Below are 26,176 nucleotides of genomic sequence, written 5' to 3' on the forward strand. Positions count from 1 at the left end.
AATTTTAACAGCATTTTCATGGTTTTCTATACAATCTTTTGTTGTTGTTGTTGTTGTTTTCTGTTCTTTATACAGAAACAATCATGGTTTGTCGGTGTCTGTCAAGTTTGTTTTCTGCCATGACTCTTGTTGTCCCGGGAAGACCAAGGGAGATTCCTGTGTTGGAAGTGAGACAGCTGCGGTGGCTAGGTGTGCACTTGGTGAGGCTGCAGAAGCACTAGCAATCCACACTTGGCTCGCAGCCTACTGAAAAGCAGGCTGTCACTTTAGTTCTAGATGCTTTAATTGACCAGAGAGGAAATGCAGTACATAATTTGGACACAAGGTGGCACCACCTCAGGACACACCGGCCAAGGGATTTTTTCCGAAGCTATTCAAAGATCGTGCACGGCTTTTCCAAAATGCTGTAGCGTTCAAAAAGCAATAGAGGAGAGGACAAGTTAAAAGGATGGGGAGATGTGGCTAGACCTCCCACAAAGCGTCAACACTGAACCTCTTTGGGGGTGGGGGTGGGGGAGGTGCAGGGGATGAATTTACTGAAGCTAGTTGCAGTGCTGGGTTTCGGACAGGTGGATCCCGGGGCGAGAGCACCGGCCACAATGCACCTGGTACGGCTTTCTCACTCTTCCCTTAGTGATAGGGTGAGGAACAGAATTCAGCCCCATCCTGGGCCAGAAGACCTCGTCATTCACCTGAATGGCTCTCGGGAGCAAGACTGGTCCCCCGACGGCTAGTCTCTTGGCTGTCTGCAAAGATTCTACAAGCGGCGGGCAGCCATCAGGTGTTACCCCAGCTGGATGAAAGACGGCCCTGTGGCCCCAGGAGGGGTAGGGAGGACTGAAAGCACTTGCTTAGACAATTTTATAAACAACAGCTGGTGTATGAACCAGATGGGGGAAGCTGTACTCCCCTTCCATGGTTCTGGCCTGGTTGTTGTTGTTGTTTATGATTGAGGGATCTTTTGTCAGGTTTGCAGATGGGAGTTTGATGCAGAAAGCCCAGCTTGGCCATATTTCATAGAATGGGGCCCAGAGACTTAGTGCCCCCTCGTCCTTCACCACTGCAATCCCTCAACAGCATGATGCTGTACTCAAATACATTAAGGAAAGTCAGAAACCACTGAAGTTGGCTAAACTTGATGGTTCTGAGGTTAGAGGAAGCATGTTGGTCATCCTTGACCACAGGACCCACACCGCTGATGTCACTGATGTAACTGTACTTTTGGTTAATGGATACTCTGCTTTTCAATCAGCCATATTGGGAAAAATTGAAAAATACCAATTAGTGTGCCAGCATGTGACACAGGAAGGCTGTAGAGAATATGGTAACCCAGTGATAGTGGAGTTCTGGGAGGCTCTTTGGGACTGGGACCCAGTCTAAGACTGCCCTATCCAGTTCGAAAATCAGTCAGAGGTATACAAATCTTACAGACCCACCAGGTGAAGCATATACAAATATACGGAGACATACAAAGTTATGTTGTTGTTAAGTTGTGTCTGACTCTTTGTGACCCCATTTGGGGTTTTCTTGTCGGAGACACTGCAGCGGTTTGCCATTTCCTTCTCCAGCCCATTTTACAGATGAGGAAACTGAGGCAAACAGGGTTAAGTGACTTGCCCAGGGTCACATAGCTAATCAGTGTCTGAGGCCAGATCTGAACCCAGGAAAACTTCCTTCCTGACTCTAGGTCCAGGACTCCATCCACTGCACCACCTATACAGTCGACCATATTACTGAGGTGAGATAACGTATGGAATAAATATAAATTTAGGATGAGGAGTGTTTCGTTCGTAATTTTTAGCAAGGCATAAGTAATTTTATCTTCTTTCACTTTCAGAAGTGAGCATCATTATAATTTGATCCCCTGAGGCCACTGGTCAAGTGGCTTTCTCAAAGTATTCAGTGATCAGGCACAGCTAGGTGGTGCAGAAGATAGAGCACCGGCCCAGGATTCAGGAGGACCTGAGTTCAAATCCGGCCTCAGACACATAACATTTACTAGCTGTGTGACCTTGGGCAAGTCACTTAACCCCACTGCCTAGGCCCCCCCCCCCAAAAAAAAGTATTCAGTGATCACATACTGCTTAAATCCAATTCCCACTATCACCTTCCTGATGTCATGGCCCTCTTTGCGAACGAAGGACAAACAACATTACTTCTCTAAAAGGCTACGGAATCACTATTGCTTACCAGAGAGTGCTCACCCAACTCTTAGACCAGGAACGTGGCGCACTGGGTGCTGGCCCTGACTTCAGCTGAGAACTAGCAGCAAGATCTAGAATAAGTTCCCAAAATAACAAAATAGGAAAACTTCTGTCTCTACTCTTGAGCCTCTCCATTGCTGGAAAGGGGGAAAGCTCTCATAACTCATTTAATTTCAAGAATTTGGACGCTACGCCATTTGGTGAACATATGGTCAGTATTTATATTACTTCATTGTCTATGGTATCATGTAGCAAAATATAGTTTCCCTGATTATTTATTTTAATCAGATCCAGTTTTGATTTTGCTTTGCCCAAGATCACGATCGCTATCCCTGCCTTTTTCTTTTTACTTCACCCAAGGCATAACAGATTCTGCTCCAGCTTATTTTAACTCTGTTTGTGTCTTTCTGTTTTAAGTATGTCTCCTGTAACCAACATATTATTGGATTCTAGCTTCTAATCTATTTTGCTTTCTGCTTCTGCTTTATGGGTGAGTTCATTCCATTCACATTCACAGTTATGACTGCTAACGCTGCATATCCTGCCATCCTATTTTCTTCTTTCTTTTTTTACTGCCTCCCTTAATCTACTCTACCTACAATCCTCCCCACACACACTTTCTTAGCTCCTCCCTCTCCTATTTCTCCATAGGCTAAGATGAATTTCTGTACCCAGCTGTGTGTGTATATGTATTCTTCCCTTCTTGAACTAATTCACATGACAGTGAAGTTCAAGTATTGCCTGCTTCCCGCTCCCTCTATTTTCCCCTCCATTGTAAAAACCATTTCTCTCTTGCCTTTTTTTATGTGAGATAATTTCCCCCATTCTTATTCTCTTTCCTCTTCTCCCAGTGCATACCTCTTTCCCACCCTTTAATTCTTCTTTTGACGTCATTCCAACATAATTGACTCACACCCATGTCCTCTGTCTCCAGACTCCATCCAAGTGCCCTAATGATGATAAAGTTCTTACATCATCTTCCTATACAGGAACACAGTTTAACCTTGGTAAAATGCCTTATGATTTATCACTCATGTTTACCTTTTTATGCTTCTCTCGAGTTTTGTGTCTGAATGTCAAATTTTCTATTAAGCCCTGTTCTTTTCATCAGGAATGCTTTGACAGTCTTCTATTTCATGAAATATCCATTTTTCCCTTGTAGGATTATGCTTAGATTATTCTTGGTAGATTATTCTTGGTTTCCTAGCCCTCTGCTCCTTTATAGTGGTACTTGCTAAATTTTATATGTGATGCTAACTGTAGCTCCAGAGTATTTGAACTCTTTCTTTTTGGCTGTTTTCAGTATTTTCTCCTTTACCTTGGAACTCTGGATTTTGGCTACAATATTCCTGGGAGCTTTCATTTTTGGATTTCTTTCAGGAGGTGACTGACGGATTCTTTTACCAAAGGAAGGGGGTCTTTTGCCATCTCACTTCTGCTAGGCTGTTACTCTTCTTCAATGACAATGTGAGTCAGCTCTTTCAGGAGAGTTTGCCCTTAATTTCTTATAGTGAACTCAGTGAATAACCCCACGATAGAGCAAAGCAGGGTGGGATGGACTGCATGTTTTTAATTTCTTCAATGTGGGCAATAGATTTAAGAAACTTATTTCTAAAGGAGCATGGGCAAAGCTGGCATGTAAGGTTTTTAAATGACGGCTCAAAAGTCAGTTTAAAGGTAAATGAATGAAAAAGCATTTATTAAGCACTTATTAAATAATGTAAACTGTGCCAAGTGCTGAAGACACAAACGGAAAAAAAGATAATCCCTGCCCTCGAGGAGCTCACATTCTAATTGGACAAGACATTATATATAGGAGGGTGTAGCTGCAAGGCAGGTGGCAAGGCCCAGGAATCCTTGAGGACGCATTATGGTGTCTGCCCCACCAACACTGGTAAAGGAAGACTGGGATGGAGTTAGAGTGCAGAGGGATTCTTGGGTTCCCTCCATCAGGGGTAGGATGGGGTGAACCATGTCTGGGTAGCAAAGGACAATAGGGGAAGGATCAGGAGGGCTGGGGGTGGGCTTTGAGATGGGGAAGGGGGAGGGAAGCCCTGCTTGGCCCCAGCAAGAGCCCTCCAGATACCCTGGTGGGGTTTCGAGTGGCAGGATGAACAACTTCCCTTCTTCCCTTCAATAATACGTAACTATAGGCACACAACCCCAGCCATGTTGCCGGGTATGCTCCCCGGTGCTAGGCATGAAGAGAACTTGGCACACATTTCATCTGTACACCCTACTGACAACTTTCTGCTGCCCTTTAAGGAAGACCTTGCTTGCTAAGCTGCACACAAAAGGCCAGCACACCCCCTTTCCGTCACTGGTGTCCAGCTATGAGATGAGCTTCCATGGGCCTCCAAGACCCCAGGTTTTCCCTCACCTCATGCAGAGCGTCTGATCCTGCTGCTGCTGAAAGGGGCAGCACCAGTGGCCTCCTCTCCCAACCCAGGTCAACACAAAGCCCTGAGCTACAGTCTTGCTGTTGCTTCTTTCTCTATTGAGTCTTTTTTTCCCCCCTGCCTTGGGGGAGGGAATACTGAAGACCGAATGGGTGGAAGACAGAAGACCTTGTGAACTATGGAAGGTAGGGAAAGCCACCAGAGGTCCTGGAACTCTAGAGTCCATGCCAGGGTTTGCAGATGGCCAATCCACCAGCACAGGTGGGATGAGCCACCCGGACCCAGATCAGGGTGGGACTGACTCCAGAGTGAAGATGACAGGTCTAGTAAGTAAGGGATGAACCCTGCTCTTTGTCCGGGCTGCATTCAGAAGGGAACTTGGTGAGGTAGGAGTGGGGATACTTTGCAGCACTGACCCCATTATCCTCAGGGAATGAAACGACATAGAGCAGTGTGCCCCCAGATGTTGGGGGGTGGGTTAGGGAATGTTTCTACTTCCGTTCTTGTCCTATTAATATAAAATGACATCCCTCCACAATTACATCTACAGCAATTTGTGATTTACAAAGGGTACTGCTCACAAGTCAGTGAAGGAGACTGTCAGTACTGTATTACTAAACCCCATCTTACAGATGAAGAAGCTGAGGCTTGGAGTGGGCAGGGCGAACCCACAGCCAACAGCTTAATCGGAACAAGATCCAAGTTCAGGTCTCCTGATGCCAGACCCAGCCCTCTGCCCACTATCCCATCATGCCTCTTTGAACACGTTTGAGGCTCAGAACTAGGAATTTATTTAGCCAGGTTTTTAAAATTCATTCCACAGATGTGGGTAGCTTCACAAACCTTAAAGCACTACATAAAAGCTAGCTATCAATGTTGCAAAAGAAATTCTAGGCCGGGCAGTCACCTCGACAATTATCTCAGCCAATAGCTTTGTTATGAGTGGAAGAAGCTGAGGCCCAGAGAAGAGCAGTGCATTACCTGAGATCCCGTGGTTAGCCAAGGGCAGAACTGGCACAGGACCTCAGGTTCTCAGGACCTCACCCAGGTTCTTTTCCCTCCTAAAGAAATTAGTCTCTTGAGCTCCATTCTCACATGTAACAAGGAGGGGCTAACCGTCAGTACCTTGTCTGTGATGAAGGTAGAAAAGAGAAGGCTCTTCCAGCCGGGCCCAAAGCCATCCCCCTGCCAGGCCTCTTCCAAGAGGGGGAAATCTTCTTTACACATAGATCTTGACCATGTGATGCTCCCACTTGATCAAATACTCCAACTGCCTCTAGGACAGAATACAAAACTCCTCTGTTTAACTTTTTGTCTGGCTAGGCAATGGGGTTAAGTGACTTGCCCAGGGTCACACAGCTAGCATCAAGTGTCCGAGGCTGGATTTGAACTCAGGTCCTCCCTCCTCCAGGGCTGGTGCTGTATCCACTGTGCCTCCTAGCTGCCCCTGTTTAACTTTTAAAGACCAACAACACCTGGCCCCAATCTTTCCTTCTTCATTGGAAATCACTTTCCCTCTGAGGCAGCCACACTGGCCTCCTCTCTGTTCCTCTCACACGCAGGGCTCCATCTACCATCGTCATGTGTTTGCACTGGCTGTGCCCCCTGCCTGGAACACACTCCCTCCTTCCTCCCGCCGTCTTCCCTGAAGATGCGCCTTCAGCATCACCACCTACATGAAGCCCCGCCTGGGCCCCCATGTGCTAGAGCTGCCCTCCCCCAACTACCTTGTAGTTAGCAGCTGCGACTATTCATTTGCTACATATTTAGTATTTCTAGAATGTACTCCTCGTCCCCCCATTAGAATGCCAGGTCGTCGTCGGTACAGATTGTGTTTCTTTTTCTTCCCGAGCTGGGCAAATGAAGACGTAGGAAAGGACCCTGAATTAAGGCAGGAGATGGGTTCTAGTCGAAGTTTAGCACTAACCCAATGGCTAGCTATGGGAAAGACACGGTGTGGAGAACACTAGTGGCCTCAGGGCTAAAGGATCTGGATACAAATCTTGGCTAGGCTGCCCGGTGAGCCAGGGGCCAGGAGGCTCCTTTGGCTGGTGACTCGCTTCGCCTGCCCGACTCCATGTCTCGAAGGATCAGAGGTGGAAGGGATTTGGAGGCTGTCTCATTCAATCTCGTCGTTTTAGAGAGAAGGAAATCAAGACCCCCAGTCTGTTCCCTGAGAGGAAAGGCGACTTGTCCAAGACCACACAAGTAGGAAAGGACCGAACCGGGACCCAAACTGACGCCCGATCCGTCATCCCCCCCCCCCGCCTGCCTGCCTCTCCTTCAGGGAGTCGGTGGCCTCTGGGTCTTTCGGCTCTAAATCGTAGAATACTCCGGGGCCAGCAAAGCCAGAAGGCACAATCATTCGGCTTCACCAAGGGCGCACAGATGCTTTTTGGGGGATGAGGTGGGAACTAATAATAATGGACACTCCTGTAACATTTTAAAGCTAACATACGCAAGCTTATCTGACCCTCACAACGACCCTATGAAATAGGTATTATGATCCCCACTTCACAGATGAGGAACCGGAGGCTTGGAGAGGCTGCTGAGGGTCCAGAACTAGGTTTCAGAAGCAGGATTTGAACCTAGGATCTCCTGATTCCAGGTCCAGCGCTGCCTCTGTCATGCCAGCTTGAAGAGACACTCGGGTTCTCAATGTGGCTAACAATACAAATCACTCCCACTCACATAGAGCTTGAAGGTTTCTCAAAGAGAGATCACGAGTCGACTTTGCACGGCTCCCCGGACACCAGAGATGGGACTTCTCAGGACCACGCTCTCACGCCTTTCTCTGTCGACCTTGGCTTACAAAAAGACCGATCCCTAGCATCCATGAAACGGTCTTTCGGAGGGTAGGGACGACTGACACAGAACATACAAAACATTTCCACCTGCCATCTGCCCCAGGCACTGAAATGGCCACTGCTCACAGACGTAGACCTCAATAGAAAGGCAGAAGGAATCTTAATCTAGCCATTTAAAGTGGATAAAACGAATGCCTACAAGAAATACTTTTTCAATACAAAACTATAAGGGTGAACTCTAAGAAGACTTCATGGGAATTACTCGATAGGGCTCCTTGTGAGTACCGCACCGATTAATTCCTGTCCTAGAGGGATAAGTCAACAAACCACTTTCTTATCATTATTGATTTACAATGTCATTAAGGCAATCAAGAGCAGCACCCCACAGCCATGAGGCAAACACTGTCCATTCTGTGGCTCACGTCTGGGTCGGGCCTACAGCTAGGAAGGGTGTCCAGTCGCTCTAAATCGATGACTTTCGCAAGTCAGTCTTTGAACACCAGAGCCCAAAACTCTTGGGTGGTGAAATTCCGATTCCTCTCTACCAACTGCCGCAGGGCTCGGGCTTCCTTCTTGGACTGCTCAAAGCTCGGGATCCACATCTCCCGAAGAGAGGTCCACTGCAGAGCTGGGATAGGGAAGGCAAAAGCCTGAGGTCTGGGGCAGCTCAGGTGCGTCACATCTGCGTTCCACCTCCTTGGGAGGAAGCCCTAAGAACCAGAGGAGAAGGAAGAGAAAGGCACGTGATGAAGAAGCCCAACGCAAGGCGAGCTACCTACAGAAGGAGGCCCTCTCTCCCCTCCCCTCAGTCTCTGGGTGCAAGCCTTTTTAAAAGGGCTACAAAGAGTTAGACAAAGCACTACAAAACAGAGAAAGAGGGAGGATGCTACCAGTCTGGAGGACATGCAGGGAAGCTTCCTGGAACAGGGAGTGGACTTTAAAGCAAATATCATATTTTCCAGACCACAACCAGATTTCACGAATTCCGAGGTGGTCATTTAACAGTAACTATGAACTACATAAAGGCAGCCTGTCACAGTGCACCCACACACAAAAATCCAATACAAATAGTGACAAAATTCACAAAAAGGTACATGGAAGAAAAAAAATCAATGTTTCTACATATAAAAAAGAAATACATTAAAAAGGTGACACAGAAGCAAACAGTATAGTTTTATCAAAATACACACACATACATGCACACATAATACTTATATTAATATTGATATGACTATTTTATAGACTGTTACTTATGTATCTTATATATTCCATATAAATACACACACATATTTATGTATATTCTAACAAACTGTAAATCCATGTAACACTTGGGGGTGTATAGATCCATACTTTAATCTCCTTCTCCCGACTGTTTTCGGTAGCTGCAATAACTATGCTCAGACTACAGTCAGAACAATGATAAAAAGAGGCTCACGGATTTTTGGCTGAAAGAGTCTTCAGAAGCTGGAAAAGAGTGCCCTACTCGCAGTTCTCAGATGAAGGAATTAAAGCCATCTACAATCATATGAAAAAATGCTCTAAAAAACTACTGATTAGAGAAATGCAAATCAAAACAGCTCTGAAGCACTACATCACACCTATCAGATTGGCCAACATGACAAAACAGAAAAATGATCAATGTTGGAGAAGATGCGGGAAAACTGGAACACTAATGCACTGCTGGTGGAGTTGTGAACTGACCCAACCATTCTGGAGAGCAATTTGGAGCTATATCCAAAGGGCTATAAAATTGTGCATACCCTTTGACCCAGCAATAGCACTTCTAGGGCTGTATCTCAAAGAGATCATACAAATGGGGAAAAGACCCACGTGTACAAATATATTCATAGCAGCTCTTTCTGTGGGGGCAAAGAATTGGAAGCTACGGGGATGCCCATCCACTGGGGAATGGCTGAGCAAGTTGTGGGACATGAATGTAATGGAATACTATTGTGCTATAAGAGATGATGAGCAGGTGAACTTCAGGGACTGTGCTCTGTGTTCTCTCTTACATCAGGCATCTACTGAATGCTGGGGAGAGAATTAGCCAAGTCATGGTCCCTGCTCTCACTGAGCTCAGGCTCATAGGAGAATTAAACAGCAACAGAGAGATAGACTACACATGACATGATAAAAAGTCCACCACAATTAGAAAACAAAAGGTACACGAGGCCTGGAGGAAGAGGGAGGAAGTTCTCTGCCTTGGGGACATGGGGGGAAGCTGCCTGGAACAGGAGCACAAGGCTGGGCTTTAAGGACAGGGTGAAATTCAATTAAGGGAGGGAGGGAGGGCATTCCGGGCCCAGGGCACAGCCTGAGCAGAGATTTGGAGGGAGGAGAAGACACAGAAGATGGGCAGGGGCTCGCCACCATCAGAGATGAGGTTCAGGATCACCAATCTGGCAGCGGTGTGGAGGGTGGGTCAAAGGGGGAGGGGCAGGGAGACCAAAGAGGAAGCCTTGTAATGGTGCAGGATGAGGCGGGGGCCAAGGAAAGGAGAGGAGATGGAATACGGTGGAGGCAGAACCACAAAATGGGAGGACGGATAAAGGAGAGGAAGAGGCAAAAGATGGCCCTGAGGTTGTGCTGCTGGGTGACGGAAGAATGGTGTGGCGGTCACTCCCCGGAAAAGGGAAGCTGAGGGCCCCGTCACTGGCAAGGTGGCAGAGGATCTGTCTTCTTCAAGTCCCTCCGAGCCACAAACCTTCCAGATCAACAGAGCAGAGTTTACTGACCACTCGGCCAATGGAGGCGGCGTCTTCTTTACTGCTGACCAAACGACACTTTTATTTTGGCACAAGGAAGGTCTGCTACATCTGTTGTTCCTCCTGATAAATAACTCAAAGTACATTAATGAAAATTATGTATTCTGATCATTGCAACAGACTCATTTATGTACTAAGGTCCTTGCCAGCTCTAAGCCCACACTCCTATCGTTCGAAGTAAGAGTCGGGGAGGGCATCAAGAAATGAAATAAAATTCTGAAGACAGAACTGCATGATTCTGGAGAGAGAGGAAATCCACCCATCAGTTTCAGTAGTTCTTAACTGTATGATCTTAAGCAAATCATTTACCTGAGTCTTGGTCTTCCCATCTGTAAAATGGGGATAAAAATTAGGTCCATCCACTTCTTACCTCACAGGACAGTTATAAGATTCAAATGAAATTACTCTAGAAAAGTATTTGTAAAGCAAAGCCCACAGAAACGTGTCTTTTTAGTTTTCATAGTTCACAGGATTTGGAGGAGGAAGACAAGCTTCTCGCTGCTGTCTTCCTTGTTCCATTTTTCTTTCCTTCTAAATACCCAACGTAATCTGGATGAGTGCAGAGTAACCGAGGATAAGCCTCAATGAAGAGCCTGCCAGACGCTGGACACCACGCTAGGTGGTGAGGATACAAGTGCAGGTTCAAAGCATGAAGCAATAGCTGCCCACCAGGAACTTACCCTCCAATGGGGAAGAGGAGTAACAATGATGGCTAGCATGCACATGGCACGTGCTTGAAAAATAGCATCTCACTGCAAGTGCTGTTCCTATCCCCATTTTACAGATGAAGACACTGAGGCAGACGGAGATCAATGACTCACCCAGAGTCCCAGCTAGTAAATGTCTGCCACTGCATTTGAACTCGGGCCTTCCTGTCTCCAACTTTACTGCTCTCTCCAACTTTACTGCTCTCTCCCCCTACACTACCTAGGTGCCTATAAATATAAACAACACAAGTATAAAAAATAAAAACATATACCGTACAAACATACACATATACACACAAACATTACATGGCCACTGCTCTGTATGTGTGCGTATGTAAGTACGTGTATACGCGAACACATGAAGAACTCTATCAGAGCCAACAGGAAGTGAAAGGCACTGAGGGATAAGGGAGAGCCGGGTTTTCCACTGCCCTGCCCTCAGAAGGAAGGAAGGAGATCTCCATCCCTAAAGAACACCGATGATGCCATGGACGGCGCAGGCCTGCCCTGTAGACACCGGGATGGGCGGCAGCCTCCGGGGACACCAAATGTCCGAAATGGAAAGGACCTCGGAGCCTCCCTCTGACCCACCTGACCCCCGCACAGACGCAACACACTAGACAATACGCAGAAGCCCTCCAGAGGCCGCCCCTTTCCTTCCTAGGCAGCTCTTATTCTGAGGAAGGTCTCCTGTGTTTGGTCCCATCGAGCTGGCCTGCTTCTCCGTCACGTCCACCCCGCTCCCACTTCTGCCATCTGCGGCCCAGCAGGGTATCTCCTTCCACATGGTGGCCTTCTGAAGCCCTGATGAGAACTCCGCTCCCTCTCCCCCAAATCTCCACTTTTCCAGAATGAGCATGCTAATAACCCTGCAAGACCCTCCCCATCCTGGCTTCCTTGTCTCTGCTGGAAAGCTCCACTGTGACACGTCCATCTGAAAATATCGTGTCCCTATCTCACCACTCCACTCCACACGTTCACAGATCAAGATTTATGGCTACATCAGCTTACCCAACTCCTCGTGTCACAAAAAACAAGGCAGTCCAGTGAGGACAAGGGACTGGTCCCAGGGCCCGCAGGCAGCCAGAGCCAGCACCACTATCTGCAGCCGCCTTCTCACAGTCCCCCACCACCGCCTCTGCTGGGGTCCCGGACCCTCGGCCAGTCACGGCAGCCCGGGGCGGTGTTAGCTTACAGTCTACCACATCAGAGCAGCTACATGACCCTGGAGGAATAAGTCAGGCTCCCTCACCTTCAGCGATGAAGCAGGGACAGTACCACGTGCCATACATACTCTACAAAGCTGTTAGGAAGAAAGTGGCTAACTGTGAGGCACGCCATGAATGTGAGCTGCTGCTGCTGCCCTGGGGCGGAGGGACAAGGACGGGGACAGTACCTTTAGTGATCTAGGGAACTCCCTCAAGAAATGCAGGCCAGCACCTCCTGCGAACCTTCTAGCCTCAGACAGCAGCCGAGAGCCCTGGGCGTGCAGGCGACTCGCCTGGGACCACATCGGCAGGACCCGTCCTTGGAGCCGAGAGTCTCCAAACCCACCCTGGCCTTCTGCATGGGCAGAAGGGCCCATCTCCCCAGCTCCCCGCTAGCTCACCTTCTCCTGCAGCCGGATGTTTTCCCACACCTTGTTACACACCATGCACTCGAAGGCATCAATGTAGTTGTCCTGGGTGACGTCCTGCACGCCCCACCTGCGCTCCTTCAAGGCCCTGAGCAGGTGGCCGTTGGAGATCTCGCCCCTCAGCTTCCACTCAAGGTAGGCCTCGTATTCCTTGTCATTGTCATCCAGCTGCCTGATGAAGCCTGCCAGCTCCCGCGGGTGAGAAAACCCGGCGACCAGAACGGCGCTCTTGTTGCTGGGAAGCCAGTCGCGGATGCTGGGCGAGCCGTAGTAGACAGGGACCACGCCCAGCTTCAGGGGGCGCCAGAACTTCTCGGTGATGTAGTCGTCGCAGACCGCGTTCTCAAACGCCAGGATGAACTTGTACTGCGCGAGGATGCGGTAGAAGACATCGTCGTCCATGGCGGCCGGGTTTTTCAGCTGCGGAGGGAGATCTCGGTTGCGCAGACACTCGCCGTAAGAGTCCACCTGGATGTGACTCATCAGCTCCCGCACGTAGCTGTCCCGGTCCGAGGGCGGGTCGCAGTCAGACTGCACGTACGCCAGTGGGGCCAGGCGTTGTCGCAGGCTGTTTTTGGTGTGCAGAGGAACCATGTACCTGGTCGACTTGAGGGCGTCCACGCCTTCCAGGTACTGGGTGGTTAACGGCAGGTGGGAGTGGCGGCTGAAGGTGGCCGTGTGGTTGAACAGGGTGATGACGGGCTCGTGGAAGAGCCTGTAGTTGTTCTTGGGGGACTCTTCGTGAAAGAGGGCCCAGTCGTGGTGGGCCTTCCGCGGCAGGGGCAGGCTGTCTATGCTGAAGTCAGTACCTGGAAAAGACAAGCAGCACACGATGGAACCTCAGCCGCAGAGGGATCCCAAACGACCACGCACGCTCCAACCAGGTGGAACGCGGGGGCTTTCAGCTCCTCCGTCCCAGCCACGTTTCTGTTCTTCTTTTCCAGACTATTGGAATGAGTTAAACGGGCAAAACAGCCACAAATCTTTAAGCAGAAAAAACAAAAAGTAAATTTAAAAATGTTAGCATATAAATCCCGTTCCCAGTGTGAGGAAGGCAGGATAACAGAAAATGAGATCTCAGGTAAACACATCATGGTACTGTTACAGAGCAGGGACTTAATGAATGTTCACTGATTGGCTGTTACCAACACAAACAAGACCATTCTGTAAAATGCTCCACAAACTGAATGTGCTCTTACAACGTCAGCCATCATTACCAGGAGGAAATGGCAAACCGCACCAGGACTTTTGTCAAGAAAACCCCAGATGGAGCCATGGAGAGTCAGACATGATGAAAGGACTCGACAACAAAAGTACTGTCACTTCTTTGGATTCCGCAGAGAAACACGGTGATGTTTCTGGACATGGTAACGGCTTCCTACCTGTGTGACTGGGGAAGAAGAATTCACACGCCACCACATTCCCGTGGGCACAGTGACAGTTTTACTGGAATGAAAGTGACATTTTTCTTTTTTGACCTTCAATTTCTTTGATTGACAGAATTCTGAGCTAAGAAAACTCCTTCTTCCAATGCAGATCCAAATTTAATCTTTCAAAAAACAAACAGGTCATTTTTATTACAAACACTAGAAAGCACAGGAACAAATGGACCTTTCCTTAATATGGTAAAGAGCATCTCTCTAAAACCAAGAGTCAGCATTATATGTAGTGAAGACCTCTACTATCAGGGGAAAGCAAAGATATCCATTATTACCACTACCATTTGATACAGTGCTAGAAGTAGTGGCAACAGCAGTGAGACAAGAAGGAGAAATTGAGGAAATCAGCATAGGCAGAAAGGAAATAGAAGTATCCCATTTTGCAGAAGATATAATGGTTTACTTAAAGACTGTAGAGATTCAGCTAAACTTAACAAAGAATAATTAATAACTTTGGCAAAACTGCAGGATATAATACATCCATATCAATCTATCAGCATTTTTATATATTATCAACAAAACAAAGCAGGAAGAGACAGAGCAATCCCATTCAAAGTAACTACAGAATGTATCCAACACCTGGGAGTTTACTTCTCTACTCAGGACCTAGATGAATAAAACAGAAAACATTCTGAAATACAGATCTAAATTAAAGGAACCTTAAATGCACGTGGGTAGGCTGAGCCAACATAATAAAAATGATACTACTACCTAAATTAATCGACTTACTCAGTAACATGTTACCAAAGGACTACTTTACAGATCTAGAAAGAAAAAAAGCAAACTCATCCGGAGAAACAAAAAGTTTAGCATCTCAAGGAAAATAATGAAAAAACCGGGAAGAAAGGCTACAGAGCAGTCATCATCCAAACAACTTGGTCCTGGACCAAAAACAGAGAGGCTGATCAGCGGAACCAAGGAGGCACAGACCATAGCAATGCAAACAAACCCAACAGCTCAGTGTTTGACACACCCAAAGACCCCAGCCCCTGGATGGGGTGAGGACTCGCCATCGAACAAAAGATTGCCCAGGAACTGGGAAACTGCCTGGCAGAAATGAGGTTTAGAGCAACATCTAACATCACAAACCAAAGATAAACTCCAAAAGATACACGTCTTAGGTATAAAAAGTCACATCGAGAGCAACAAAGAGTGTATCTTCGGCAGCAACAGACAAGGAAAAAATTCACAACAGATCTTAGAAAAGATCCCAGCAGACAACACAATCTTTACTACATAAATTTTTTAAAAATTTCTGAACAAACAAAACTAATTGTTGCCCGGTCATTTGTCACGTCCAACTCTTTGTGACCCCATTTGTGATTTTCTTGGCAGAGACGCTGGAGTAGTTTGCCATTTCCTTCTCCAGCTTCTTTTACAGATGAAGAAACTGAGGCAAACGTAGTTAAGTGACTTTCCCAGGGTCACAAAGCTAGTAAGTGTCTAAGGCCAGATTTGAACTCACAAAGATGAGTCTTCCTGACTCCAGGAGGACCAGCACTCTAACCACTGTGCCATTTAGCTGCCCCTATTTAATTGGGGGGGGGAATCTTCAAAACAACTTTCTCTGATGAAGGTCTGATATCCAAGATATATAAGAGACTGATTCAAATTTATAACCACAGGAGCCATTCTCCAACAAAAAAAATTAGTTGAAGGACATGAACAGGTAGTTTTCAAAGCAAGAAATCTAAGCTATCAATAATATTTTCTAAAATGCTCTAAATTACTAATAATTAGAGAAGTGTAAGTTAAAGCAATTTTTAAGTTCTACCTCACGCCTATTAAACTGACAAAGATGACAAAAGGAAACTGACAATTGTTAGGGACACTGTGGAAAAACAGGCACACTGGTGCAACGTTGGGCAAGCTGTGAATAGGTCCGGTTCTTCTGGAAAGCAACTTGGAACTACAGGCCCAAAGTCACTACACTGTGCATACCTCTGACCAAGTGACATTATTAGTAGGCCTATGCCTCAAAAAGATTAAAGAAGGAAGAAAAGGAACCATATGTTAGAAAACTATTTCTAGCAGCTCATTTTTAGCGGTGAAGAACTCTAACCTGAGGGGGCCGTCACTTGGTGAACAGCTGCACAAATGAGAGTATGCCAATAAAATGGAAATTATTTTTACCCCAAGAAAGGGCGAAAGAGCAGCTTTCAGAGAAACCCGGGAAGACCTGCACGGAGCTGTTCTTCCTCCTTTGTTTTCAAAGAGGACCAATGCCATCATGGGGGAATGTCCTGACTCACTCATCAATTGGGTGTAAGTGAGGCAGAGCTGGGCAAAGTCACCAGCGCCGCTCTCCTCCAGCGGCAGGACCAAGGTCAGGATGACTAGCGATGGCCTGGGATGCACTGAATGATGATGCTGGTGTCTTCCATGTGTGACCACGATCTAAGCTCTCCACAGCACAAATTGCTCTCATCTGCCCATTCCACTGGAGGAAGTCTTTATATGCTTAGGGTAGACACCCCCTAACTCACCAATGGGTCTGAGGCCTGTTGGTTACCCTCAACATGGTTTAGCCTGTCTGGCAGGACAGTTTTTCTGGGGTGTGGCCACTGCGCAAGCTGTAGCTTCTTGGTAAAACCAGGATAACAATTTTTATAATGACAACAACCTCATAAAGACAAACAATCAATAAACATTTATTAAGTGCCTACTATTTGCCAGGTACAGTGCTAAGCACTGGGGACAAAAAGAAGCAAGGACATTCCCTGCCCTCAAGGGAATCACAATCTAATGGAACTCTGAAAGGCTTAAGAACTCTGATGGATACAAGGAGCAAGGCCAAGTCCAGAGAGCCAATGCTGATCCGGGCTTCCCACCTTCTGAGAGAGAGGGGATGGACTCAAAATGCAGAGTAAGACACAGATTTTCAGACAGGGCAATGGTGGATTTTGTTTTGCTTTATTCTATATTTTTATTACAAGGGTTCTGTTTTGCTTTTTGGGGTTTTTCCCCCCTAATGGAGGGAAGGCGGGGAGAAGTTTAGTGATAGTGTGAGAAAAAGAAAAGAAATTAAAGAGAGCTATTGGAGCACTTTTGAAAAATGTACAGAGAGAAGAGGAAGATATACAGAAAGAATCACACTGTAGTACAGCTTTAAGAGTTATAAGCTGAATTTACTCTACCATATTTAAAAAGAAAAGCAAGATATAGATTCTAGAGATTCACAGTCTCATATACAACCTTTTTCTGTTCTACGTACTTAAAAATGCTCATTTTATTTGGTGTTTAAGTTCAGAATTTTTAAAAAAGTTTTTAATATTATCAAGGTAGCTTCTACTGTTCCGGGGCAGGGGAAAAAACCAAGAAACCAAGGCTGACGAGGTCAAGGATTTGCCCAGAGTCCAGTGAGTAGTGGAGCAAGGAAGCTGCAGCTGTTCTGATTCCTGAGCCAGGGACTTGGTGGTCACTTCACGCCCTACAGGCACCTCAGGCCCCCTCCTTAGGCCAGGGCTCTGAACCGTTTTACAGCCAGCCTCATGAAGCCTACAGACCCCTTCCCAGACATAATAATCTGAAATGTACAAAATGCATACTATTAAGGAGGAAACCAATACTACTGAAATAAAATTATTAAAATATTTTTTAAGACAAACTTCCAGATCATAGGATAACTTGCTCTGGAGGGCCCTAAGGATACCAGACTCTCAGAACATGACTTGGCCCTGATGGCCTTTCAGGAAGACAATGAATGAAAGTTATTTCAACCTTTATCTCATCATTATAGGGTCAGCATGGCATCAGAGATAGTTCTGGGCTTGGGGTCCCTGACACCCGAGTTCAAATCTAGCCTCTGATACTTATAGCCATGTGACCCTGGCAACCGACCACAGTGAGCTTATGGTAAACCTAAGCCTTAGCTCCAAAGTCATAGGTGGGTTAAGCTCAGCACTAGTGAAGAGAGTTCCCACACCTAGGAAGTCTGAGACACACCGATGATCTAAAATTTTATTTTTCTGTCTCTGACTAATTCAGCAGTCCAAGTATGTTTGGCTAATGTCTACGGCAAACGGCTACGGCTGAGACCAAAGTCTCCTGGCTCTCTCAGAGGTATCCAAACATTAAGTACCGCTATCTAAATTGACCGCACATTGCTGAAGTGCAGTCTACAGTGACTCCCTACCTCCCTGAGGTATTTAATTCACGTACATCTATGCCAAAGGGAGAGGGTAGAGGCGTTCTTGTCTCTACTCTCCATCCAGTAAGTGGACAAGGGTTCAGCCAACATGAGGCAGACCCGAGTGCCTTGACTTTCAGCACCTGAGGGCCTACAGATCAGCCACAACTCAGGCTAAGGTAGTTCTAGAAACTCCTCTGGAGAAGTAGGGGTTGGCATGTAGCTGATCCCTGAAAAACGAGTCATAAAGAAGCAAAAAAGAGGCAAACCCAATACTCACCATAGAAGAGGAACGCTTTGGTCAGATGGTGGTGCTGGTAGCTCCGGTTGATGGTAAAAAAGCAAGTGTCCGCTCCGCAGTGACCTAACCTTCCCGTTTCCCCGGTCAGTGGGGACCACCAGAGCATGATGGGATAGCTGTCTGCCTTGGCTACCTTCTTCTTGCTTTGGTACAGTCCTTTCTTAAGAAATGGATGGAGATGTTTGGTGGCTTCTTCAGGCTTCTGCTGCCCGTCTTTCAGATTGGAGTTTTCTATCTTCAGCCTTTCAAATTTGCCAAGCTCGCTGACCACCTGGGAAAGAATAACAGCAGCCTGAGTTTGTGTGACAATCCAAGGTCCGCCAAGTACTCGGAATACGTTAACTCATTAGGGTTTTGACAACAATCCTGCGAGCCAGGCACTACAAAAAGCACCATCCCCTCAGAATGAGAAACAGTCTCCCAGAGAGTAAGCAATCTGTCCAGAGTCACTCAGCAGCGAGTGTGAGGGGCGAGGGGTGGGCCGGGCTCTTCCGGCCTCCATGTCTAGCCCTCTTCCCCCTACGCTAAGCTGGCTCCCAAAGACTAAGCACATTGTCGTCTGTCAGATCACTGGGCTACCACGTGCCAATTGCCCACCTGTCTTAGTGACCTTCCCCCTGGGTGACCCGTCAGAAAGAATGCAGGGCCATCTCCTTCGTGTCTTCATTGGTGCTAACAGCACATGCCTTCTCCCTTTTTCTCCATCGTGGGGGATTGTAGAGAATCACGAAATCCACCTTGGAAATGGTCTTTCTTGAGTCCAAGCCACAGGTACACAAGCATGCCCTCTCCAACAACCCTGAGCATCACATTCTAGGCTGTTTCCATTCAGGATGAGGGATTCTGGACAGAGAAGAGACCATCTCTCTATTTTCCACCCCTGCTCTCCTCGGCTTAAACCCTGGGATGCCCCTGCACTGGGTACCCCTCACTCTGCAGCTTCTTTGGTGGGTTATCTCATCTGCCCCCACTGGGGGGTAGGCTCCTCAAGGGCAAGGACCATCTTTTTCTTCTCTGTATCCCCAGCACTAAGAACACAGCAGGCGCTTAATAAATGTGTATTAAACTGAACAGAACTTTAAAGGTCATCTTCAAGTCCAGCCCTCTCATAGAAGATCTAGGGAAGTTCTGTGACTTGCCCAAGGTCACTCAGTTTGTCTTTGTAACCCAGTGCCTGGTCCACAGAGAGCACTTACCAAATGCATGATGATGCGCTCAGATTCAAGCCACGCATCTTTTCCTGGGGAGAGAAGGGAAACCATGCACGCGCATGTCCTGCTCCTCTCAGATCTGCCGCCTGGCAGCCTGGGAATCTGGGGAGCCGCAAAGGGGCTCGGCCCTCCCCTGAGCTCAAGCTGCCCCGCGCCACGCTCTCTCTCTGGGTCGGACTCACAGACGCTCAAAGGCTGTCTGCTCCCTCTGTTCCTTTCTCACCAGGCATCACACTGCTGGTCCTGCTCTGACCGTGAATGAGGGAGGTGAACACAATAACATCACTAACGATGACTATTACAGTCCTTCTGCCAGAGGGAGACACTGCCGGGCTTGGAGTCTGAGGGCCTGAGTTCAGGTGGCACCCCCTCTCTGGACCTCGGTTTCCTCATCTGTAAAATGAAGGGACTGGACAGAAGACCTCAACGGTCTCTTCCAGATCTGAGCTTCCTCCCAACCTTCTAAAGCACTCGCAGTCACAGTGAGGAACAGGATCTGGGGTGTTTATAAAAAAGAAAACAAAGAACAGAGAAACCGAGGACTTACCCAAGACCACAGACACAATGCAGCAGAGCCTGCTAGGCGGCTTGCTGGCCTGGAGTCAGAAGGACCCCAGTTCAAATTCAGCTGTGTGATCCTGGGTAAGTCATTTCACCTCCAGTTTCCTCATGTATAAAATAGGAATAACAACATCACTCGCTTTCCAGTGTTGTTGTAAGGATCAAAACTTGTAAGCACACATAGGAAGCGCTTAAGAAGTCCATCCAGCCATCTATATCAGAATTTCCCCAACTGCATTCTTCACAGCCTGGTTCTGTGTTATGTGAAGATTGGCTCTGGGAGGAAGAATGAAGCTCGCCATTTTTTCTTCCGTAGTAACTACAAAGTGACAAGTTTTGAACACAGCGATGACGCTCGGCCAGTGAGAAGCCTAAAACTCCTCTGACCCTGCCCTGCACGCTCCTGCTCCATCTCCTGCCTGGCCTGGGCGCTGGTGGAATCCCGCACCTGGGGCGCATCCTCTGCTCAGCTCTGCCTCCTGGAACCCCTGGCTCGACACTAACCCTTTACCAACACTTCCACCGCTGGGCCCAGCGTTCACCCTCCCAAGCCTACATTGTACTCACGCTGTCTCTGCTCACCTAAGCATATTCTATCGCCTTTTTACGTGACCAGGAGCATTCATCATGGCCTTACTATGTGCGAAGCTCTGGCGATACAAAGAAAAGGGAATCAGGCAGCTCCATCAGAATGCAGTCTCCTTGCAGGCAGGGACAGCACACTTTTTTCTTTTGTATCTCCAGTACTCAGCCCATAGTAAGTCAGTCCACTGGCATTCACTAAGTTCTCAACATGTGCCAGACATTGTGCTAAGTGCTTAATACATGCTAAATCATCTAAAAAAATTGGTGCCCCCAAGTTTCATGAGTGTCCCTTTGTCAAAGAGGTGGTTCGTGTTCCAGGATTCTTACATTAGCATTTAGAGAGTCTTTCAATATATTTCAAACCCAAGGGAATTCCTGAGACAAGCAAGCTTTGGAAATGCCGAGCTACAACACGCTGCCCCGACAGATCCGGACAGACAGAACATTTTACTGGGCTTTCTCCAAACTGAGGAGGCTGGCTGGACTTTGGGGCCAATGCCCCTCTCCCTTCATCGCAAGATCAGAAAATTGGAAAGCTCTTGGAGAGCACATAGTGGGACCTCTTCATCTTGTAGCTCGAGACCCGGAGGCCAAGAAAAGGCAAGGAGGCAGGCTCACCAGCCGCAGAGTTACGTCCATCATGCTCACGGCGTAAAAAATGCAGTAGGCATCTGTGAGCCGTGAAATCAGATTTAAAATCTAATCAAGACTGCTTTAATCACTGAGGCTGAAAGACACAGTACAGGAATGAAAAGGAGATAAAACGCAACCCCCGGGCTCGTCTTCAAGCCACGAGGTGTGCCAAGCCTCAGGAGGGGCCACGGCCGCAGCAGAGGAGCCTGGCCAAGCTCCCACTGCAGCTGGGGAGTCTGGTGGGCGCACCCAGGTGGCTGCGGTCTGCTTTATACTCTGAAAACCAGCAAGTGGCCTCCAATCCCCAAAGAAAGTACGTCTCCAGGATGGTTTCAATACTTTTTAAGGAGAACTAGCTGGACTTGGATGGGGGCCTGGGGTCAGGACATCGCTCCCTGGGGCCAGGACATCTGTTCTACACGGCATAGACATTAGGAGTTAAATAACAACATGACGGCAATAGCACACCTTTTCCGATGCATTCTACCCACGCAGACTGGAAGACAGAGAAGGAGAGATCTTGAAGTCATGCAGCGAATTGTACCGCATGTGTGCGTCGTGTTACAGTTATTTGCACATACACTATCTCCACTGTACAACTGTAAACTACTTGAGGACCAAATCTGGTGCCCTACTCATCTTTCTTTCCTTCCCTCAGCATCTAAAAGCAGGGCTCAGCCAGGTTGGGGAGCCTGAGGCCCCTCTAGGTGCTCGACTGACTGAATCCAGACTTCACAGAACAAACCCCTGTAATAAAATAACCCTAAATGCGTGGCCTCGAGGCTGCAGGTTCCCCATCCCTGGCACGTACTAAGGGGGAGGGAGGGCAGTGGTATGGGTCAGGCTGGAATGTTGCTGAATTACAGGGAGCCGTACGGGCCAAGGAGCTGACTCAGCCGGCAGCGAGGGCTTCTGAGGACTCAACAGCAAGAGAGGATTCTGAACGCAGGATGAAGACGAAGAGGAGGGCGGACGGGGCTGCTTCTCCATCGCTTGTTCAGTGGTCACCAAGAGAAGCCTGGAGTACTTAGCTGGGGGTGGGAACTGGGGAAGGAGGACCACCACCAGATGAGGGGGTCACAGATGGAGGGTCACCGAGGCCCGGAAAGGGGACATGTCCCATCCACGGTCTCGCCAACAGCAAGTGAGACCCGAGACGGAGTTCTCTGGCTCCAAATGCAGCGCCTCTCCCGGCGTGACACACGCAGCTCGTCCATTCTGGCAACGTCTTTGGCTCCACGGCTAAGTTCTGACAGTTTATATTAAATAATTCTACACAGTTTGTGCGGCCGTATTGCCTGTGCATCTAGGAGCCCCAGAGTCCTATGACATCACTATTCCCCCGAGGATCTGCTCTTAACCAGGCATACAATTAACACTACTTTTACTGCTTTTCCAGATACCACGCTTGGCCCTGGCAAGCCCATTCCTGGCATCTTGCCATCTTCCAGAGCAGAAGCCAGGGCTGCAGGCAGGCAGGACTCCAATGGGAAAGGGAGGTGGGCTTCTGCGGCTGTCGGCCTCCAGCCCAGTCCTGAACTCGGGATCTCAGTCTGATCGGCTTCATTTTCTAGCAGATGTGCCCAAAGAGCCAGGATTTCCTCACTCTCAAGTGAAGATGACAAGATTCATCCTCTCTCCTTTCCCTGCATCAGATTCCTGAAGCATAACATTACGTTCATTAAGTACCTACTGTGTGCTCCAGAGGCTGAGATAAGACCCAGGACCTCGTCCCCCCACGTCCATCTAACAGGAGGACACACACACACACACACACACACACACACACACACACACACACACACACACATTATTCTAACATACAATGACACAAGGGGGAGGACACAATGCATAAGAGCTGGCATCAGGGCAGAGAAGAGCAGGGCTAAAGTTCCATCTGTACCACTGACTATCTGTTATGACCCTGGGCAAACCCACTTGCTGCCCCAGGCCACCGGAGAAGATGCCCCCTGCCTTGGGAGAGGAGCTCCCTACACTGACACAATGACATCTCTGAGTAAAAAACCAACCCAACAACACATAAACATGAGAAATATAAAGACGAGGGAAGGAAGAGGTGCCAGGGGCTCATCTGAAGACTTAGGTAAAGCATTCAGAGATCAAAGACCCCAGAATCCACCCCATCTGCGGTACCTGGAATGAAATGAGGAGGAAGGAGGCCACCGTGACGCACAGGCAGGATGCCCAGAGCTTCTTCCTCCACACTCTCGCCATGCTGCCCTGCCCAGGAGGAGAGATAGACGCCGAGACTTCCTACCAGCTGTTCTCTCTGCAGTTCACGTCCTGCCGCAGCCTCCTGCCAGGCGCCCGTTGGGAAGCCGATCTCCTCCACTGCCATTCTGGCTGGGAGCTGGTCTCCATGAAGGACTAAGGTTTGGTGTGCCGAGTGGGGCTGACTCCACATCTAGGGGGCCCTGGGTGGTCTTTTCTCTGGCTCTCCCCCAGCAGCACGCACCAGGTAATCCTGGAAAAAAAAGGGGCCAGGAGCAGACGATTAACAGGCAGTGGAGGACACTTGGCAAGAGAAGTCCTATGGGGCTCACCAGGAAGGGACAAAGGCTCACGGTCCCCTCCCTCCTCCAGGAAGATGAGCCTAGGCAGAAGAGCTCCCCAAGATTTGGACGGGTCAAACAGACTGCCCACACAGCTGGTCAAGAATCCAGGCTGGATTCAAGAAAAATGTCTTTGTATGAGTGCTGTTCAACAGCGGACTGGTCTGCAGCCTCTCTCATCTGCTCGAGGTGACATGAGTGCCAACAGGCCTAAATGAGTCAGGGTGACCTGGAAGCTCCCTGGCGGGCCCAACGCTGTCCCAGGTGAATGTCTGGCCCCACTGCTGCCCCAGGCCACCAGGGCTGAACACACTTCAAAGTCCTTCAATTATGCATGTAAAACGAATAGAAAGTCCCCGGGCCCCTCTCTGGGAACACATATACAGAGTGCTGTTTTGGGTTTGTCCCCCATCCCCAGTCTCAGGTCCTTACTTTCTCCATCCCAAGTGTCTCACTCACTAGGACAGGTTACAATCCTCTCTTCCAATCAAAATCCAAACTCCACTATGGCTTAGTAAGCAGCCTTTGGATGTTACTGTGGCCAACCTTCCGATCAGGAAAATTTCTAAAAAATCAAGGGCAGTGTGGCAACATAGGAACCCGAGTCAGGTAGCCACTGATCTACAATTTAGTCTAAGAAAGTAGCCCAGGCTTAGAGAGGAAATACATACAAATAACGGTAACACAATGCACATGTATGGATAGTATAATTACTTGTAAATGACTTGCCCATGGGCACATAGCTAATATGAGTCAAAAGGTAAGATCTGCATCCTGAACTTCCAGCATCCATGGCCAGTGAACCTAGGTCTTCCTGACTCCAGGGCACCGTGACGTTTTCCTTCCAAAATAATAACATTAAATGTTATTACTACTGCTCTTCTAAGAAAAGGGGATGGGATAACAAAGGAGGAAAGGACTGCTGGGCAACGATGAAACTGAATCAGACAGCAAAAACTGTCTAAACACCCAAGCTTCACAAACATAAAATGGCCAGAGAAGTTCAATCTATAGCTCAGACTGATGGAACCAAAAGTAGAACATAAGGTCCTCCGACACAATGTTCTTGAAGGCAGGAACTGCTTCATTTGTCTTTCTGTCCAGTGTTAGGAACAGCACTGAGGAATCTCAGCAGTAAGACTGAAAGGTCCCGCCCCCTTACGCTATCTTTCCCCTAAAAAAGGCAGACAATCAGCAAAGATCAAAGAATAAGAACAGCCAGTTTTCAAAGGAAGACGTCCACGCTATCAATCGTGAGATGAAAAAATGCTCCAAATTACTGCTAACGATTAGAGAAATGAAAATTAAAACAATAATCGGAGCGGCAAAGATTTTTAAAAAGGAAAGTGAGAATTGTTGGTGGGGCTGTGGGAACCCAGGTATGTTATTGTACTGTTTGGGGAGCTATGAACTGGTTCAGTTATTTTGGAAAATAACTGTGGAACCAAGCCACACCAAGTCATACTACTGTGCACACCCTCTGACCCAGTGATATCGTTGACAGAACTATACCCGAAAGAGATTAAAAAAAAAAAACCCACATGCACAAAAATATTTGTAGCAGCTCTTTCTGTAACGTCCAAGAACTGGAAACAAACCTGAGCAACCCTGACTCACTTGGGGGGCACTAAAATAGCAAATTTGAAACCCCATCCTCTGACCCCAGAACCAGTACCCTTTCCAATCTACCTTGTATAGAAAATAGCCTGAAATCTAGGGGCACCTCACAATCAGTGGCCAGTGGAGGGCAAACAGCAGGAGTCCTGGTTACCACAAAACAAATACTGCCAACTTTCTAGTCTGCCCTAAGGCTGGCCTCGTGGCAAGTTCCAAGATAACGTGAGTTGAGGCCACTCAAGGTGATGGTTTGTTATAGATTCTATGATACACAAAGCCTGCCTACAGAGGCAGGTACTTCCCAAGATGGACACTGTACAAGATAGCAAACAAGTGACCTCCATCAATACCAGACAGGCGCTTCATACTGAGTCTATGATTAAACGGATTTCAGCTGAGCAGTTGCAATGCCTTGTAAATACAGAGGGCGGGCAGCTCTGAAGCAGCTAATCTGGATTCAAGTAGCCTGATGAACAGGACAGCTAGGTGGCAAAGGAGATAGAAGGCAGGCCTGGGGTCAGGAAGACTCCTCTTCATGAGTTTAAATCTGACCTCACACACTTACTAGCTGTTTGCCCTGGTTTCTTCATCTGTAAAATGAGCTGGAGA

At 47.9% G+C, this 26,176-nt stretch overlaps 1 protein-coding gene across 4 annotated transcripts in view; it reads right to left on the minus strand.

The window, feature by feature from the left end:
* Positions 1 to 3,874: 3,874 nt before the first annotated feature.
* Positions 3,875 to 26,176, minus strand: part of POFUT3 (protein O-fucosyltransferase 3) — a 28,891-nt gene continuing 6,589 nt past the window's right edge. For 2 of the 4 annotated variants that reach the window (XM_021008307.2, XM_021008309.2), the window contains exons 2-5: positions 23,532 to 23,862; positions 18,367 to 18,658; positions 12,492 to 13,327; positions 3,875 to 8,120 (exon numbers count right to left, since the gene is read on the minus strand). In XM_021008307.2, coding sequence (XP_020863966.1) covers positions 7,896 to 8,120; positions 12,492 to 13,327; positions 18,367 to 18,658; positions 23,532 to 23,612 — 1,434 coding nt within the window. In that variant the 5' untranslated portion in view covers positions 23,613 to 23,862 and the 3' untranslated portion in view covers positions 3,875 to 7,895. Of the gene's footprint in view, positions 8,121 to 8,845; positions 8,926 to 12,491; positions 13,328 to 18,366; positions 18,659 to 18,984; positions 22,940 to 23,531; positions 23,863 to 26,176 lie in introns of those variants that run through there. The other 2 variants (XM_021008311.1, XM_021008312.2) reach the window with 2 other exon arrangements.

The sequence above is a fragment of the Phascolarctos cinereus genome, unplaced genomic scaffold (assembly GCF_003287225.1).
Source record: "Phascolarctos cinereus isolate Bilbo 61053 unplaced genomic scaffold, phaCin_HiC Scaffold_9;HRSCAF=440, whole genome shotgun sequence".
Classification (NCBI taxonomy): domain Eukaryota; kingdom Metazoa; phylum Chordata; class Mammalia; order Diprotodontia; family Phascolarctidae; genus Phascolarctos; species Phascolarctos cinereus.